General features: G+C 45.4%; 1 protein-coding gene across 1 annotated transcript in view; it reads right to left on the bottom strand.

Moving 5' to 3' along the window:
* Sec24d (SEC24 homolog D, COPII coat complex component) overlaps nt 1-13,088 on the bottom strand; it is a 95,540-nt gene extending 82,452 nt beyond the window's left edge. Inside the window, exons 1-3 of the mRNA XM_055628128.1 lie at nt 12,999-13,088; nt 10,762-10,921; nt 3,274-3,403 (exon numbers count right to left, since the gene is read on the bottom strand). Coding sequence (XP_055484103.1) covers nt 3,274-3,403; nt 10,762-10,879 — 248 coding nt within the window. The 5' untranslated portion in view covers nt 10,880-10,921; nt 12,999-13,088. The remainder of the gene's footprint in view (nt 1-3,273; nt 3,404-10,761; nt 10,922-12,998) is intronic.
* Nucleotides 13,089-20,412: the final 7,324 nt, after the last annotated feature.

The raw sequence follows: 20,412 nt of genomic DNA, 5'->3' as shown, positions 1-20,412 counted from the left end.
GCGGAGACATCAAGCAAAGAGAAGAGAGTGCAACTAAAGAGATGCAGTGAAGTAGCTCCGTCAAGCAGCGACTGCTTTGAACACCACGGTGAGTCACAACAGACTTCTCTTAGGACAAAACTCTGAACTAGTGATCGGTGCTGTGGGAAACACCTGACCTACTGCGGTCACCGCATCCCTACCCAGAGCTCCGCGCTGGCAGCGGGCAGACCTGTGAACCCCAGTGGCACCCCAGGCATGTGAGTGATATGTTCTGGGGTGATTACATTCAGATGCTGGAGTGTCACTCAGCCCCTGGAATTTTCCAGCTTCGTTATAACCTGCAGACCACACCATACGTGGGTGTAACAGGTCCACATAGCACAAGATTAGAACTTGTTTGGCCAACAGCCCCCTAACATGCCTGGCAAACATGCCCTGGACCCGGAGTCTCTACTCCTGGGATGCCAGGCCTCTGCTGGGCTCATGATGTTATTCCCAGAAGTGACAACACATCAGAAAGATCCCAGATCATTCAGACCAACACCAAGGACCACATTTGTTCTCAAAACCACTGCTTCCATCTTTGCATTTCTTTTCTAAAATCCTGAGACGGCAGGGAGGGTGTTTACAGTAATGACCTGTGCTGGGTCTTCTTTCTTTTCCTTATGGACTGACAAGATTACTTCCTCGTGTTTCAAGTGAGGAATTACAGCTAAGGAATGTCACCAACACACCAGGCTATTCTGCTCCTGAGGCAAAAGCTACCTTGGGGTTTTCTGCATTTTCCTTTCTTTCTTTTCTTTTTTGTTTCCTTAGATATTTTTAAAAACTTAACATCATTTTTGACAGTTCCATATATTTATACAATACATTATGATCATATGAATTCTCTGTACTCCCTCTTATCCTTCTCTCATTCATGTTCATACCATTCTCTCCAACTAACTTTCATGAGTTGGGGAGGGGCAGTGGGTATTGCCGTTTTTCAATCACTCAACCAGATGAGCATGGTGGGAGGCTAGTTACTTGAACGTGGGCAAAAGCTACCTGACTAAAGAAGATGGCATACCCGCCCCACCCCCTGGTAACCACTGGCTGCCAACAGCTCCTCAGGAAAAGGTGGGACGTCATGAGTGCCCCACAAATTCATGACAGAATGTTGAGGGTGTAATTTGTATTGGTCACGTGCGTGTTTCCACAGCTCCTGTGTGTTCATGGTCACACTGGTGACGGCAAGGGCAGAAGACAGTTTCACAGCCCTCTTCCCCATCCTCTGGCTCTTACAACGTCTCCACCTCCTCCCCTGCACTATTTGCTGAACCTAGGAAGGGGTGATGTCCCGTTTCAGGCTGAGCACTCAACAGCACTTGTTCTCAGGACTCCGCCCAGTTATGAGCCTCTGCACTATCAACCCCTGTAAAAAGAAGATTTCTGATCAGGGCTTTCCTGGGCCTGGCTCTGACTTTTTCTTTCTCAGTGTATTTTAATAACACCAACACAAGCTGTGTTTCTTGAGCTGTTTATATAGCAGGCCTGCCAATTTATGGCAGCACCAGTCTAGGAATGGAAATATAAATTTATATTTGTTATATATATATATTTATATTAAAATACTAAAAGTATTTTAGCTATATGGTCATTTAGCAAAAACAATAATAGTAGATTATGCCACAGAGTGACCTTGCCAGGAACAGGCTTTTAACCAGGTTTTTACAGTAGCAGCCATGAAATCCCTTGCAGGCTGGGCTTCAAATCCAATCAAAAAGCTATTGGTTCTCCCAGTAACAGGCATGTCACTATGCACAAGAGGGTATATCTTGCCTGGCATTGGCAGGACAATATACAGGATCCACAGCTACAAAGACCCCTCTTGGATTTCTGAGGCAGAGTTTTTACTCTGCAGCCCAGGCTGGCCTGGAGCTCTATCTCCCAGGCTAGCTTTGAACTCATGACAATCCCCTCCCCCTGGCCTTAGTCTTCCAGAGTGCTGCATACAAACAAGTATATGCCACTGTACCCACTGGTCCTCAGCACTGTGCCCCCTCCTTGCCCATCCATCATGCTTTAGAGACTTAAAGGCAGTAAGGTCAGGTCACAATGAGACCTTTGGCTCCTTGCTTTGTGCTCAAACCACAGGCATGCTCACATATTAAGCTCTGTCTTTTGTTTCTCTTTTCTCCCGAGTGAAGCTTCTCTGTAATCCCATAGCTACATCTTGGTGGTAGTTACCACAACAAACAAAATCCAGGAGTGTCACACTCAAACTCCCCACAAGAGCCTTAGCTGCTGATTTCAAAATCTTTCTTTTCTTATTGCCAGGAGAGACAGCCTTCCTCCAAGGCATGGGTTCACAATAAAGACTTACTCCTGTGCCCTTCCTCGGCTCCACCTGACATCCTGGGAAAGGAACTGGGAACTGGGGCCTCTGGCTGGTGGCAACAGCTAGTGGGATAAATAACATTGGGAATTCCAAGCCTTGAGGTGTGCTGGCTCCGTCCCAGGTGACAGTCCCTTATGGGTCACAGACTAAATAGCTCAGGCACATCATTCTTGGCATGCCTCTGACTTCCTCTTTCTCAATTTATTACAAACAAACACAGGCTGTATTTTTTGAGCTGCTTTTACAGCAGGCCTGCCAATTAAGAGTCCCTTTCTGGCATATGCATGCCTTCCCTATCAAACGCTCAGACTCTACCACTGGCCTCAGTGTGACTTCATCTTAAAGCTTTTATTAAGCATTTCCTAGAAATGAGCTCCGGTCTTTGGGACATCTCTGGAGAAGAGAATGACTTAGTTTTCTTTTAGTGTTGTGTTTTGGTCTGAGACAGGATCTCACTATATAGCTTTGACTGGCCTGGAACTTGTAACGTAGATCACGCTGGCCTCAAGCTCACAGAGGTCTGCTTCTCCGGTGCTGGGATTAAAGGCGGCACATGTCACCATTCCTAGCATGATCTAATGTTTTTTGAGACATATAGACTCTAGGTTTCTGAAGGAAACTGGAGATAAACACAAAACTCTTAAAATAAGCTGAATATAACCCCACACTAAAATGTGGGATTAACATGCACAATTTTTATATATTTTTTAAATACAGGCTAACGATTTTGTCCCTAGTTTTGTGTAAGAGCTTTGTTTTCTGGGTAGTTTTCCAGTAGAAGTTTTTTTTAAAAGATATGGAAGTCACAAAGAGATTAAACTTTCAACCAAGAAAACACAGAAGTTTAGAAATTACTTTGGAAGAGTATTTTAGGGTGCATTCAAATGACGGTTGAAATGCACTTAGCTCACCTTTGGGGAGGATGGCCTGGGGCATGGGCTCCATTGGGGCCAAATTGCGGGGGTCCAGGAGGTAAAGGGCCTGGGGGCAACAGCCCTGGAGGAGCAGCAGCTCCCAAAGGCCCGGATGGCTTCACCATGCCTGTAACAGATGGGAACAAAGTTATGGGCCCGTTAAAGTACAAAGAGAGATAACACAAAGGTGGAAGATTAACAACAAAAAGAGTAAAGAGAAAGGGAGGCCAATGGCTATGACACAAGGCTCCTCCAACCTCCCTTAACCACTCTCTCCAGGGTAGCTACCATTACTTGGTAATAATAATTGCAAAAGAATAAAAACGGTGATGGAGGTACCTTTACAGAACACAGTATCTCACAAGCACTAGACCACACAAGGAAAACCAAGAACAAATGTAAAGTGGAAATACAATAAGTAGCTCAAATCATAAAGCAGGCTCATAGATCATCAGAAATGTACACAGAACAAGCCCCTGACAGTGTCTTTGGAGAGCAGGCTGTTACTCCAGCAAATTCCTGAGACAGGTATGAGGTGTTTAACACGTCACACTCGGAGAATGTGGGAATTACACACGACGACATGCTCCTTGCAGCAACTACTTTCTCACAGTAGCTCCTCAGAGGGTGTCTCGGGGTTTCTATTGCTGTGACAAAACACCACGACTAAAAATCAAGTTGGGGAGGAAAGGGTTTATTTGGCTGATACTTCCGTATCACTGTTCGTCACTGGAGGAAGTCAGGACAGGAACTCAAACGGAACCTGGGGGCAGTGCATGCAGAGGCCAGGGATGGCTACTGCTTACCAGCTTGCTCCCCACATCCCTCCCCGACTGGGTCAGCCTGCTTTTTTACAGAACCCAGGATTACCAGCGCAGTGACAGCACCACCTCACTGATTAAGAAAATCCAGCAAATTCTACAGCTGGATTTTTTTTTAATTTAATGAATTATTTATTTCAATTTAATCACTTTGTATCCCCTCTGCAGACCCTTCCCTCATCTCCTCCCAGTCCCACTCACCCTCCTCTTCTCCCCCCTACACCTTTTCCCTAGTCCCCTGATAGGGGAGGTCCTCCCCTTCTATCTGACCCTCGCCTCTCAGGTCTCATCAAGGCTGCTACAGCTGGATCTTATGGAGGCATTTTTCTCAACTGAGGTTCCCCCTTTTAGATAACTCTAGCATGTATCAAGTTGACACGAAACTACCTACCCGGAGAGCTTTAAGGTTTCTCTCTGGAGCAGTTTTCAGCTTTTCTTTTTCCTTCTAGAGCGAAGGTGGCAGAGGAGAACCTGAGCCTTGTTGGTACTACCTACAGTTGCCCAGGACTGGGCACGAAGCTTTCTCTGAGGACCCACTTCATCTTCGTAAAATCAGAATGAAATCTACCCTATCCAGGCTGCTCACTTGACCTTTGGCCCTCCCCTCCTCCTTGTGCCCCTGTGACCTCCAAGCTGCCTGTGTGCCCCTCCATCACACCTGGTGTCAGCCTTCATAGGGAGTTCTGTTTCCTTCCTCCTGCACATGTCATGGCTGCACACACACACACACACACACACACACACACACACAAGGGAAATGATGGCATGAGCTGCAGTCACCCAGAAAGACCTTGTCAGACTGTCACTGTACCTTCTCGAAAGAGTTTTCACGTCCTTGGATAATCTAACACACGTGACAGGTGGTTATAGGCTGAAATGCCTACCAAGACCCCTCTTCAAGCAAGAGTCCTTGAACTGAAGACTGTCTGCGCTGAGGACTGAGCACAGGACCCCACATGTGAAGCAAGCCCCCAGTTAATAGCACAAGCTGTAGCCCAGCTCTTTTTTATATTTTATCATTTTAAAACATAATTTCATTAGATTGCCTAGGCTGCCTTTGAACTTGCTCTTCGGTCCACGCAGACTCTAAACTCCAGGCTCCCTGCCTTCATCTCCTAAGCAGATGGGGGTCACTGGCCCACACCACAGCCTGATGTGAGGAATGCTGTATATTAAATTTACAGTCAAAGTTCTATTTGAAAATTTCCATATAGGACAAAAAAATAAGTATTATCATTTAATTTTAACTGATAAAATATATATTAATGCCATACCACGTGATATATAGTCTGTGATATTAACAGGCTATATATACACATATATGATGTGTGTGTATTCATATGTATATATAACACACATACACACATATATAAATACTTAGCATCTTGAGGGTAAAGCAATTGAAGAGTGTTTCAGATGAAATACCACGTTTAGGGTGAAGCAACTAAAGCCTTTTTCTATAGCCATTAGAGAAACACAGCGCCTACAGGGCACCTATTTGGGCCTCCTATGCCACCCTGCACCAGAGCCCACTGCACCAGACCTCCCACTAACCAAATCTCCTATCGTCCTGCCACTCTGCCAGCTTCTAAAAACCAGTGTCCAATTCTCAACATCTGTAAGGTCAACTTTTTTAGCTTCCACATATGACTCGGATCATGTAGTACTTTTCCTTCTGTGAATTAAAAACAACAACAACAACAAAAGGAACCTTTTCTAACACTACTCTTTTAGATGCTGTTCAGCAACGGAAGGAAACCATGAGGCATGCAGCCACACCTACTGGGTTTGAACTCCTTCCCAACCACTCTGAGAAGCTACGACTGACAAGACACTTTGTCTTTCAGAGCCGTGAATTTTTTACCCTGTGTCATAGCTATAATCTCCCGACTGTCCAAGACTGCTCTGAGAATTAGTGAGGCAAGAGGTATGGGAATGCTCAAAACCATGTTCTCTTGCTCGGTCATAGGCCCCGATTTCCTTTTCAATTTACTTTTTTTTTTTAGGGCTTGTGGTTTAATAAAACATATAGACTATAATTAAGACCACACCGTGTTTTTATTTTTAAGATGTTGTTTTGGACAAAAGTAGAAACCACAGAGCTATCACCAGCATATTTTGGGGTTAATTACTGGTGCAGCAGAAGCCAAACAGCCTCACCTTTGAGTAAGCGGGTGTCTTAGTTCCTATTGCTACCAGAAACACTGTGACTAAAAGCAACTTGGGGAAGAAAGAGTTTCATTCATCTTACAACTCTCAGGTCCTACTTTATCATGGAGGGAAGTCAAGGCTGGCGCTCAAGGCAAGAACCCAGAGGCAGGAATTGAGACAGAAGCCATGAAGGAATGTTGATTACTGGCCTGTTCCCCATGGCTTGCTCGGCCTGCTTCTTATACAACTCAGGACCACCTGGCCAGGGGTAGCACCACCCACAGTGGCCAGGCCCTACCCCATCACTAATCATTATTTTTTTTTTAAATGCCCTACAGACCAATATGATGGAGGCATTTTCTCAAACGCAGTAAGAGCATTTATGGAAGACAAAACCATGTAAGAAATAGTAACCCTGTCAGGTGACAAGAGTTACACAATGCAGAGGGTCCCCTAACCCTTTCTGGAGAGAACAGCCTGAGGTGCACCTTCAGGACAGTGACTTCTTATACTATGTGATATGGAATTCTAGCCAGCAACGGAGCCTGACCATTGGTCTGAAGGAGTGTGGCCTAATCAGGGGCTGGCAAAGAGTCGGGTGGACACAGCGTGGGAGTAAAGTGACAAGAACAGAAATCGCCATCCGGATTGGTTGGATTCAAACTACAAAGTCTGGTGTGTCATTTGGACTCCATCCCCAGGGCAAAGGGAAGTCAGTATCACAGTGGCCTGCAGAGTCACGGTCTCTGAGGGGCCACTCGGATGGCACTGTCAAAAGTGACCAGACACAAAGACAACCAGGGGCTTCAGAGCCTCGGGGGAACTTAAGAGGGAAGAAAATCCACAGCAGGAGAAAGAACTATGCTTATGTGTAAAGTAACTTTTATTCACCTGATACAATTGTTGTCTCAGAGGCTGACTGCCTCCTCCTGCTAACCTAGGCCTAGTTCTGGAAGCTTCTAGCCTCCATACAATGTAACCTAGGCCTCAGATGTTTTCAGCCTCTGAGACTACTGCTTACTAAGCTTGCCCTTGCTTGTTCTTACTGAGCTCAGAGCTGGCTGGCTCCACTCAGCTGTTCTGGCTCAAACTCCTCTCCCAGCTCATTTATTCAATCTGCTCTAATCTCCTCGCAACTCATTCTCTGGCTCCTTCCATCTTCACCTCGGTTCCCTCTCTGCAACCTGTCTCTCGATTACTGTCCCAGTGAAAACTGCCTCCTCTCTCTCTATATATTGCCCTTTAACTATCTTCCCTTTCCTCTCTCGTCTCATGAGAGTTGGACATATTCTATTCTGTCAACTTTTTCTCTAATTTGTCACTGTTTCTCTCACTCAATTAAACATCACTTTCAAACATGGGTGCTTCCTTTTAGAAACTAACTTTGCCTTCACTATTTGGAATTAAAGGCATGTACCACTACGCCTGGACCTGAGCTTTTCTTTACCTAAAACTTGCTCTATACCAGGCTGGCCTTGAACTCAGATCCCTTTGCCTCTGTCTCATGGATTAAAGGGTGTGTTTGTATTCCAGATGGATCACACAGACCTAGAAGGTCCTTGGATGTGATCTCTTGCCAGAACAGCCATGTTCTGAATTAACATTCCTCTACGCTATGCCACAGGAAATTATCAAAACTCACAAGCCACCTTTAATGTGGCAGCAAGTATTATATGATTGGTTTACTGCACAAGAGTATCAGGCTCCTCCAAGCTGGCTGTCATACAGTTCTGAGGTAGATACATAGCCTCTCCATTTCCTAGGGTCCTCTACAATTTGTTTTTTTCTATGCAAAGCATACTTTTTTGAGGAACTATGGCCAGCTCTGTGGCACAGGTTGTCCTTTTAGCCTAGACGGAAGTGATTTTTCTTTGATAGAATAGTCCTGTGTGTGTGTGGGGGGGGGTGTCTTTGTAGACTGGATAAGAAGTTCCTAAATCTAGGACTCGAGCTTTCTCTGTTTGTCTCTTGACAGCCACTAACAAATCCCTTTCCATTACAAGGGATTCTGTTATCACCAAAGGGATTCTGATCAAAATGACATCACAGAAAAGTGGGCCTTAAATTGAACCACTTCTAATAAAGGAAAACAAAAATCAACGAATATTTGTGGGGAAAATCTTCATCTAAAACAAACAAAAGCTCCCTGTCATAAATGTGAATACTAATGGCCAGTGCTCCCAAAGCCCTGAGCTCATGGTATCGGAGTAACCCCATCCTGACCCCCCTTCCAGAACAGAAACACCCTGGCCTCTCTGCTTCCAGCCCCAGATGGTTTTTGCCACTCAAAGGGCACTTGGAAAGGTGAGGATATTTTGGTTTGCTAAACCTCTCAGAGGAAGAGGGAGGGTCCACTGGAATCAGGCGAACACAGACCATGGATGCTGCTAAATGCACAGAGTATCCACTTAACACACACACACACACACACACACACACACACACACACACAGGAGAGAGAGAGACAGACAGACAGAGAGATAGACAGAGAAGGAGACAGAGAAAGCATGTAAATGAGTTGGTGCCAGATGTTAAGAATGCTAAGATTTAGAAGCCCTGCCCCCAGCACAGTACACCCACCCCTCCATTCTCCTCCGCACCTTCTAATATGCACTGCAGCTCTTCCTCACTGGAGTGTGACCCTTTCCGGCGTAAGCCACTTCAGTGAACCCCTGATATGGCCCCATGACTCTGCACTTTAAGGACACCTCCCACAGCTCACATGCTGAGTGTTTACTGCACAGCAGCAAGCTACCTTCCTACCTGGCCAACTCTCACTCGCCTTTCAGGCCGTTCCTCTAAGAGGATGCTCTGACCCTGGCCCCATGTTAGAGCTGGGTATTTCGCTCCCTAGTGCTTCCCACCTTCCACTTCCTTTGTCAAGTTGCTTACTGTACTGTTTTCGACATAAGTAATATATGGACTGACATTGAGATTATTATATTTGTTGTTTTTTTTTTTAATGACAAGTGATTTGCTCACTCAATAAATCTGTTAAATTTGTTACTACATAACACAAAAACTACAAAAGTACAATCAGTGGGCGCCAGTAGAGATATAATTGGTGCAAAACTCAAAGCAAGATTCAGTGCTGGCTCTTCTGGTAGAACAGACACTTCAAAAAGCCACAGTTAGGTTGTCTGTCAGAAGATCACATACCGTGTGTGTGTGTGTGTGTGTGTGTGTGTGTGTGTGTGTGTGTAAATGTTTGTGAGTTGGTAATGGGGAAGGGAACCCAGAGCCCCATTCACACTAGGCAAGCACTCTATCACTTAACCCACTCCACCTAGTACAACAGTGTGGAAATTGGTTTAAAGTCCAGCACAGTGTCAGGAGATAAAGCATGGGAAAAGATGTATAAGTAAGCCGGGGAAACATTGGTCAGAGTTGCCTCTTCAAGTCTGAAGGAGCGTGAGATAGACAGTGTGAACACAACACAGAGGACCACCATCTTTCTGGCAGAGCAGAGTGCTAATCAGGTACTGAGTATTAAACCAGCACTCCAGTGACAGTGAGTTTGGTATCCACAGAATAATAAATAAGGGTGCGGGCGAACTGCAAAGAAGAAAACTGGTAAGATAATGAAGGCCTGAGAAACTTAATGTATAAAGTGAAGTGATGGGAAGTCATAAAAGGTCTTAAACCAAGTGATTCATGTGTTACACAAAATTTGTCCAGTTCGAGAGCTGACGCTCTGGCAAAAGCCAGTCCCAGACAGAAGCCTAAGGGTTAAGAAACTATTTGCGACCTGGATAAGAGACGGACTAAACTGATCAAAAACAGTCACGGAATGGTAGGAAGGAGGGAGATGGGAAAGATGTTTCCCATCTCCCATGACTGCTCAGTAAAAAACTGGAGACAGGTAGGTGCTACAAATATGCAGGTAAAAACCTCAGGCATATAAGACAAAAAAAAAGGCAAAAATCTAAAAATAAACTTTTGGGAAACCGACTAGATCAGACTAGGTGAAAGAGAGAGAAGATTCTTCTGTTTTGATTTTGGAGTTTTCACTTGTTTCCTTGAGACCGGGTCCCATATAGGCCAGACTGGCCTTGCACTTGCTGTCTAGCTAAGGCTGGTCTTGAACTGCTTACCTTCCTGGCTCCCTCTTTTGAGTGGCAAGCTTATAGGCATATGCTACCACAACTAGTTTGTTTTTGTTTTGTAATAATGAAAAGTTTGGGTATCGATCCTACGTAAGTGATGCTGCTATGTACTGTGGAATATCAGTAAAAAGTAGGCTTCGATGGAAGAAAACAAATTGTTCTAAGTGTGAGTATGCTATGTCTAAAAGCACACAGGTGAACGGCAGAAAACACTGGTCCAGGCTTAGGAAAGACTTCTGGGATGAAGATCTAAGAGCTATGTGTACTTCACGTGTCTTGCTGTAACAACCTCTTCAGATGATGCTGTTATGTCCAACCATGGCCTCAGTTAATGACCAGCAACTAACACCCCACGTCTCTAAGCCTGAAGGATGAGTAATCATATACAAGCGAAAGTAGCAATTTACCTGGTGGAGGAGTTACATGGGATGGGTCCCCATAGTGCCCGTAATGAGGGGGAGAAAGGCCCATTCCAGGCTGGGACTGGGAATAGGGGGGTGTCGCCACATAACCTTGTTGGCTCATTATGAAAATATCATTCCAGAGGAGAGCTGCTGCAGAAGAACCCTGCAAGAGTAAAAACAAGAAGTTAGCAAGAGGATTTTAGACACTTTACGCTACTAAAGATATGCACACAATCAAGAAACATTTAGGACAGCTGGAAGAAAAGCAAAAGTGCCCATTCGGGAAGCATCTTCATTTCATATAGCACTGAGCATCATACCATTATCCCCTGGACATAGCTTAAGATGTCTCTTTGGAATTCAGTGGCATCACTTCAGTAGTCCCAGGAAATTTCTCAGGCACAAACCTGAATAGTAATTCTGAGCCACTTTTTCCCTGGGAAGCCTGCATTGCTTCCTACAGTCTCTCATTAGCATCCCCACCGGTCTGTGTCTTCGTTTCCATGGCCGCATTTTGAGATAACACCATGCTATATTCAAGGGACTGACCACCATAACGACAAGTGGTCTGCAGAACAGATGTTTCATGACTTGGATCTTTCTGGTGCCCTTCTAATTAGTCATCTTAATCTGTCGTTAGGACAAGCAAAAGTCCAACAAATATAACCCAGGATAGATGTGATAATAGCCTTTGTGAGTCATAATTTGACAAGCCAGTGGCAGCGCCAACCATTTCGGTGGAAGATGCTAGGGCTTCTGATGTAGATGGTGTCGCGCCTCTAAGAACAGAAGCACCTATATTTAAGGAACTATGAAAAAAGTTTTCATAAGTAGGTAGTTATACACAATCACAAATATAACAGTCCCATCTTGGGTCTATTCAGAGCCCACATACCAATTAGCTTTATACTTTTATACTTTTGGGTTTTGATAAAACAAATATATCCTAGAGAGGAATTTTTTTTTTAAAGACACTTCTTTTTTTTTTTTTTTTTTGGTTGGTTGGTTGGGTTTTGTTTTCCCCTGTGTAGCCCTGGCTGTTGTGGAATTTACTCTGTAGACCAGGCTGGCCTGGAACTCAGAGATCTGTATGACTCTGTCTCCCTAGTGCTAGAATTAAAGGTGTGTGCCGCCACCACTCCTGGCTTCCAAAAATCTTTTTAACAAGACAGGGGATGCTCTCTGAATCCAGGCAAAAGAAGTAGAATTTCATTTCCTATCTGCCAATGCATAGCCTCTGTGACAGCGCAAGCTGAAGAGGCTCTCTGGGCCCCAGTTTTCTGGTTTAGAAAATGAAGTGTCCAAGGGCCGTATTAGTTGTAAAACACTTATTCCCAAGTTTCTTTCCAGTTTCTCCACCAGTTATCTGTGTACCTCTCCTTTCATTTCTCGTTGCTGCTTTTTAAGATAAAGAGTAGAAATAGATGGGATCTGTCTTTATTCTGGAAATGGCATGCAAATCAAAAATATGAAGGTTAACATTCACGATTTAGCTTTGCTTCCATATTAAACCTCAAGCTTCTGAGTAACAACCAAGGGGAAAAAAAGTAAATTATGAGGTCACTGCCTTCTTAAGGGAGGACAGAAAAGCAGACAAAGGTCTCCAGTCCACTGTGTTCCTGACAACACTTTCCCTCCTCCCACTGAGCATAGGGAGACGTGGCAGCTCGCTTGGCCCCATCCAGCCCAGCGCTCTTAGAAGCCCAAACCGGCACACCCACGCAGCAGCTGCGGGAGGGCAGCCGGGCAGCGATGCTCACCGAAAAGAACGGGAAGCAGCCCGGCCCTCTTCCCTGGTCCTGGGAGGAATTCGCTTCCTCACCCTACTCTGCCACGTCAAACTTCCTCACCCAGAACACCAAGTTGCAGAAACCTGACTCAGCCGCAAGCGGCGACATGGCAGAAAGCCACTTGGCACGAACCGGCCTCCGATCCAAACCCAGAGCGCTCGGATTCCACAAAGCCACCCTCCCCTGTCCACTGTCACCCGGGACAGTTCATCTCTCCCTCTAATGATGTCCCGAAGCTGAACGCTGTAGTTGAGATTTTTTTTTTCCTCCCTCGGAATATTTCCAACCCTCCCGTCCTCCGGGAACCAGGGAACCAAGTTTGATGGGAAGAGTCGCGGTGCAGCCGCGTGCGGACGCTCCGATCGCCAGCCGCGCCGGGAGCCCGCCAGACCTGCGGCTCCCCAACCTCCCCACCCCGGCCCCCGGCGCTGCACCCCGCATCTGCCTTACCGGCTCTGCACGCTCCGCGCCCCGCGCTCCGCGCCGCCGCGGCCAAGTCGCTCTGGGCTGCGAGTGCCACGTCAGGCGCCCGGCCGCGCGTGCGCGCGCGCTCTCCCCGCTCGCTCCCGCGGCGCGCACCGGCGGGGGCGGGGCCGCGCCTCCCGCTGCGGCCTCGCCCCTCTTTCCGGGTCTTTTCCTCGAGGCTTTTCCTCCTCGAGGCCCCGCCTCCCCCGACTTGTCAGAGATCATTGGGTGTCGTTCCGCCGGGGCCCGTGGGAGGGACGGGGTGGGGGGGGTGGTGAGGAGGGCGCGCTCTGTGTTCAACAGGTGGCACCGAACTGCCGCGCTGCGCCAGCCTCGGGAAGGGACGCGCGCGTGTCGGCGAGTGCACGGTTGCAAGAGCTTCTGGCTCGGGTGCAAGACAATTTGATGACGTCTTCCAGCGCCACAGCAGAGGAAGGAAGGCCCAAGGCAGCCTGCTTATGCTTTGAACCGGACAGACTGACTGCTCGGCTGAGATGTCCTCAAAGAAGCAAGGGTGGCAGGACCTCCGTGGGATCCCCCGCTTGACTATGAGCCACCGACGGTGCGACCCACCCACGCACAGGAACCGTTGAGGAACACCTACTTTGCTCTAAAATTAGGACCATCAGGCTAGTTTCCAACAAAGTCCCCATATCAAATAGAAAGCATGAGTTCAGCCCGCAGCTGAGTTTGGAAAAGCTATTTACATTGCATTCAGTTTTATGAAATAAAAGCAGCCCTAGTGGGTTTTGCCTGCGCTGGGTGCCTTCTTCGGAGTAACCCGAAAATAAGAGCTCCCTAAAACTTGACTAGTGAAAAGCTGTCTGAGTAACTTATCCTATTGCTGGGATAGAATACTCTTGACAACCACAGCTAACTGGAGAAAATGTTTATTTTGGTCCACAGTTCAAGGGTGGAGTCCACCTTGGCGAGGAAGTGAAGGGTGCAGCGGCTTGAGGCACCGCTGATCACTGTGCATCCAGAGTCAGGAAGCAGAGAGCAATCAGTACTTGTGCTCGGTTTGGGGGGGGTGTTGGGAGCTCTGGGTGATGCCACCTGCAGTGGGCATGTTCTCCCATCTCAATTAATCTAATCCACAGGCTTGCCAGAGGTCTTCTCACCTCCAGATGCTATTGGAATTATCAGGATTTGTTTGTTTTTGTTTTTGATTTTTCCAGACAGGGTTCCTCCGTGTTGCCCTGGCTGTCCTGAAACTCACGCTGTACACCAGGCTGGCCTCGAACTCGGAGATCCGCCTGCCTCTGTCTCCCAAGTGCCGGGATTAAAGATGTTCGCCACCACCGCGGCTGAGCGAATTATCAGGAGTTTTTAGACAACTGAATTTTTTAGTGAACTGTTTCTATCACTGAAAAAGAAACAGTTTAAAGGGTCATAATTTGTTGTCTCACAGTCTCTGAGGTTTCAGTCCTGGGTCATCTTGCTGTATTCTTTTGGACCTGTGATGAGGCAGAACATCAGGAAAGGCAGAAGGACTGACACAGTAAAGCAGCTCATCTGCCAGTGGCCAGGAAGCAAAGAGAGAAACATAGGACCCAGAGCAAGATACAGCCGCAAACCCTGACCCCAGTGACCAGCTTCATGTAACCAGTTTGTCTTCATTTTTTATTGCTAGGAGAAGGCAACTTATAGAAGAAAGATTTTATTGGGTATTTACAATTTCAGAGGATTAGAGTCCATGTCAGGGAACATGGCAGCAGGCAGGTTGATGGTACAGTAGCTGAGAGCTCACGTCTAGGTCCATGAGCACCAGTGAGACATTAGAAATGGCCCTAGTCTTTTGAAACCTCAAAGCCTGCCGCCAATGACATACCTCCTCTAACAAGGTTAGACCTTCTAATCCTTCCCACGCACTTCCACCAACTGGACACCAAGTGTTCAAATATATAAGCCTAAGAGGCCATTCTTGTTCAAACCACCACATTCCACTCCTTGGCCCCCATAGGCTCGTGGCCATATCATAACTTGAAATGCATTCAGTCCAACCTCAAAAGTCCCCATTGTCTATCACACTCTCAACACCATTTAAACGCCCAAAGTTCAAATGTCTCCTGGGACTCAAGACAATCTCTCAGTTGTAACCCCTCTACCTCCATAAAATCAAATTACATACTTCCAAAGTAAAATTGCACAGAATATCCATTACCATTCTAGAAGGGAGAAATGGGAGCATAAGTGAAAAAATACCAAAGCAAGACCGAAACCTAGAAGAAAAAACTTCATAAATTCCATAGCCCTGTATTTGATGTCAAAGGGCTTAAACGGGTCTGCCCTCCAAGCTTTGAGCTGGTTCTACTCCCTGTGTGCTGTTCTTGCTGGCAGACATTCCATGACTAGCATCTCAAGCATCCTGGGGTCTCCAGCACAATCCAGACTTCACTTCCAGAGCTTCTCGGAACAGCTTTCAGGCCCTCCATGCAGGCACTTCCTTGAGACACACCAGGCCTCGCCAGCTCTCCTTAACTTTTGAAAAGGGAAGATTCCACACTCTTTTACTCTCTATTATTCATGACTTTAAATCCAGAATCACATGGCCAATACTGCCAAGTTTGGCTGCCTGCTAGGGATGGAGCCCAGCCCCCTTCTTGAAATACATCTTAATAAATTTATCTAGTTATTTATTTTTAATATGCGTTGGTGTTTTTCCTAAATGTATGTTGGTGTGAAGTGTAGGATCTCCTGGAACAAGTGTTATAGACAGTAGTGAGCTGCCATATGGGTGCTGGGATTTGAACCCAAGTCCTTTGGGAGAACAGCCAGTGCTTTTAACCAGAAGCCTTCTTGCTTTTTAGGAACAGAAAAATCCCTCAGGCCTTTTTCTTTCACAAGGTGCTGGATTAGCTGGGTAGAGTACTTCCTTGATGGCACCGGACTCTTGATTTCATTTCAATTCAGGCATTTCGTAATCTCTTTCAACATAAAATGTGGCTCCAACATTAAACTCCCTGAGGCTCTTTTTCTTCTCTGTTTTGTATTGCTTTTTGTCCTGTTTGGTTTTTTTTTTTTTTTTTATTGTAAACATACACAGGAGTGATTACTAATAACCATAAGACAGAACCAATATTAGGCTGTCCTGAAATCTTTTCTGCAAATGAATTAGTCCATTATTTTTCCATTTTGCCTCAGGCAGATTCTTAGGATAGAGACAAAAGGCAGCCATATTCTTTGCCAAAATATCACAAGAACGGTCTCTGACCAAGTTGCTAATATTGTCCCCTTCTGAAACTTCTTGAGCTGGGCCTCCACAGTCCACATGGCTCTCAGCACTACTGTCTCCCAAGCTCCTGCTAGAATTGTCCATTAAGCCCTGCTTACAGCATTCAACCATTTTTTTCTAGTCTAAAGTCCCAGAGTCTTCCACATTCCTTCTACAAACATCAAGGCAGGACTGTCACAGCAACAGCCCATTTCCTGGTACCAGAGTCTGTCCTAGTTTCTTTTCTTTTGCTAAGAGAAGATACAATTACCAAAGCAGCTTATAGAAGAAAGAACTTATTAGGGATTTGGTGTTTCGATAATTAGAGTCCGTAACCATTATGTTGGGGAGACTGGCACCAAGCAGGCATGCATGCACTGGAATAGTGGTTGAGAGATGACATCTAGATCCATGAGAACAAGGCAGGGAGAGAGAGACTGGAAATGGCCCTAGTCCTTTGAAACCTCAAAGCCTGCTGCCAAGACCTCCTAATCCTTCCCTCACACTTCCACCAACTGGGAGCCAAGTGTTCAATATATGAGCACTATGGAGGCTGCTATCATTCAAACCTCAGAGGCCTCAAACCACAGAGGCCTCACCTTTAGATAGTTCTGTCTCATCCCAATAGAAACTCACTTGGAAGACTAGGGCAAGAGGATCTGAAGTTCGAGACCAGAGTGGACTGCAAAACAAAACCTTATCTGAAAAGGAAGGAGGATGGGGATAAAGAGGGAAAAGAAGAGAAGAATGAAGGGAGGGACAGAGAGACATGGAGAAAGGAATTAAAATCTTACTGAGGTCAGTGTCTGAATTATGATTATTAATAAGAAGGTTTTTTTTCTTTTCATTATTTTCTAAAATCTATTTCCATGATTTCCTAGAGAAAATGTTTCAGCACTATATTATTGTTCTAAATAAAAATTATTAGAAATTGGGCTTTCAGATTATACTATTGTTCCAGAGACCTCTCAGAATGTGTGTGTGAGTGTGTGCATGTGTGTATGAGGTTTGCTTGTTAATGTGATGTGTGTGTGATATATACTTGTTAGTGTGGAGTGTGTGTGTGTGTGATATCCTTGATAATGATGTGTGTGTGTGCATGAGTGTGCTGTTAATGTAGTGTGTGTGATATCCTTGTTAATGAGGAGTGTGCATGTATGTATGTGTGATATCCTTGTTAATGAGGAGTGTGCATGTACATACACCCACAAAGAAACAATAAGACAAACTCAGGTGATTTTCCTTAGACTGTGTCCACTAGTGTTTTACACAGGGTCTTTCCCTGGCCTAATGCTTACCAAGAAGTTTGAGTTGGTTGCCCATCAAATTCCAGGAACATGCCTCACTGAACTTCCTAGCAAGCCACTGTGGGTCACTCTCTGCTTTTTTTTTTTTTTTTTTTTTTTTTGAAGGTCATGGGGATCAAACTCAAGTCATCAGGGTTGAGCAATCACTTTAGTGACTGAGGCTTCGTCCCAGCCCTTACTTCACAGTTTTAAGGGACAAAAAGCCCAAGATCAGCAGCTTCTTTATCGGATTTGAGTGATGGCCTTGTGGCAGATACTATCACAGTAGCTGCACACACAGAAGAGACTTCATAGCAGGACAGTAAACGGAGAGACTAGTGTCCAGGATCACACATGTGCACTGACCTGGAGGCATAGGTTATTGTGTAATTCAAGTGCAGATTTCAGTATTCTCTATACCTGGCTGCAATCCTTGTTCTGAGAATCTCCTGTCTCAATGTTGTGTAAGCACTGCTCCTTGACTGTCCCCTGATGAGACAATAAAACAGCTTATAGGCAATTACTGAGCAGGAGAGAAACTAAGTTCTGCCAGCCAGGGGAAAAGCTAGAGAAGAAAGTAGGGGATTCAGCCATGGGCAGAAATCCAGAAAAAAAAAAAACCGTCAGCAATGAGGAGCTGAAGCAAGAAGCTACAAAGTGCAAATATCTCTGAGATATACTCTGGGAGGAAGCCAAATTAGCTTAGAGGGTTACGAATAAATTAATAACCACTCAGTCCTTGTGCTGTGAAACTTGTTAAAATAATATGAGTCTACATTTGTGTGTGTGTGAGAGAGAGAGAGCGAGAGAAAGAGAACCAGTTTAAGAGAGAAATGAGAAACAAACACATTTTATAAAAATAACATTAACACTGGCCTACTCTCATGGGAGATAACCAAAGTTCTGACAGAACCAGATGCATTCTTTCTGAGAGTGTACCAGCAATGGCCAAATTAATTCCCAGTATCCCTTACCTCTTAATGTTTCATCATCTCCAGAGCATGCCACAGTTAGAGATAAACTTTTAGCATGTAAACTGTATCCTTACCAAGCAATATTAAAAAAAAAAAAAAAGTGAAGGAACAGTGGTGATGAAGTAGCTGAGATAGAATAGACATGGAGAAGAGACAGAGGCCTAGGTGACTACACAGTTTTGGTCTTAGTTATCCCAGAAGTGGGTGTGGGGCACCAGAAAAGAGGATTGTAAGGAGAGGGGGTAGTTTCCAGGAAACCATTTTACTCCATTTTTAGTTTGTTGGTTGCAAGGGTCCTTGCATTCAGGAGAAACTGCCAACACTTTGACAACTCAATGTGAGACCCCAATGACAATCCACTTTCACAAACAGAATCTTCTCAATCCTTCCCAGCACAGCCTTTGGGGCTAATTATCAATGTTGGCCCTCCCCAGGCTGATGTTGGTGATCTCTTTACGGGGCCTGTATGCTCCATTTGGATTTGGTCAGTGGTTCATTGGTTTTTTGTGAAGAGGTTGCTTTAGATCCCCTTATTTGCATTAGAGCATTTGCCAGAACTTCTGTTTTCTAGGAGTGCCCCCCCGCCCGGGCTATTTCTCCAACCTAACTGCAGTTTCTTTCTTTTTTTTTTTTCTGTGTCCTCTCTTCTGTTTATTGCAGCTTTCCCCCTTTTAACGTAGAAATTCTATGAGCACCTAATCGTATTGACAGTGAATAAGCACTTTCACCTCCATCCCAACAAGGTGATCTAAGAGGGGTGATGGCGATTGTCTAGGGAATTGCCAAGTTTGTTCCCTGGCACAAAGAAAGAATTGAATTACCAGGAAAGATGGGGGATCAAGCCACATAGAAAAGAAAAGTACAAGTTCAGGATGAGAGAAGCCTAAGGTGGAAATTCATTATATAGATTCTGGCTTGGGTATTTTTATAGAGCTCCAAGGTTCTCCCTTTCCCCCTATTAGTCCTGCTTACGTGTTCACCCTCCCATCTTTCCTCTGTTTGTCCTCGCAATGTTTTCTGGGAACAAGAAGTATCTATTTCAGGAAACCTGCTTTTGCTTTCCTAGTCTACCCATGTCCCTCTAATTCATCATCATTCTCTCTCTTAGAGATCTATACCAGCTGCTGCCAGGGAAAAGGTCAGTGACTGCTCTATTTGAGCAGAGGAGATGGAGTCTAGAAAGTATTGGTCCAAGAAAAAGAGGACTCTTGAGAGGTGGACTCCTTGGACTGGTCCAGGAGGCTGAGATAAAAATTTGGAGGGCAGTGAAGCTGGGGCTCCATCTGCAGGATCCTCTGTAGAAGCAGAAAGGCAGAAGTGGAGGGAAGAATGCCAGAGGCCAGAAGCACGTAGCTCAGAGTGAGGTAGCCATTCCCAAAAAAGTCTAACATTTAAGGCTGGTCTTGAGGGCGATGAGCCCAGGATATGCTTTGGTAGTTGTTGAAGTGGCTGGAATTGGGGTGAGGTCTCCCCCAGATGGCTTCTAGAAAAGGAGAGAGAAGAAATTTAATTATCATATAGTTTTTAGTTTAAAGCAATGGTGGACCTATCCCTCTTGGCTACAGATAGATATTGCAGTGCTAAACTGAGGCAAGATCACAATGTCTGATCATCTGAGTAGCATTTTTTCTTATCAAGAAGAAAATATTTAATGAGAAACAGTTGTCCAAATAACATCTTCTTTGGCGTGAAGCCTAATGTGCAGGATATGCAGCCCCTTAAACAATGAAAGGAACATACCGAACATCCATCTCCTTGGCTACACTTTCCTCCTGGCGTTTGAGGTCACTTTTATTACTGTTAAAGCCACTTAAGGTTCCTCAGGCGTCACTCACTTGAGGTTCCACAGAGGTTCACAAGGAACGTCTGGCTGCTCCAGCCTTTCTGTTACTCGATGTTCCATGTGTGTGAGGATAACTCCGAGG

This window comes from Psammomys obesus, unplaced genomic scaffold (assembly GCF_907164565.1).
Source record: "Psammomys obesus unplaced genomic scaffold, mPsaObe1.curated_primary_1811, whole genome shotgun sequence".
In the NCBI taxonomy this organism is placed as follows: Eukaryota; Metazoa; Chordata; class Mammalia; order Rodentia; family Muridae; genus Psammomys; species Psammomys obesus.
This window is presented reverse-complemented; position numbering and strand designations above follow the sequence as displayed.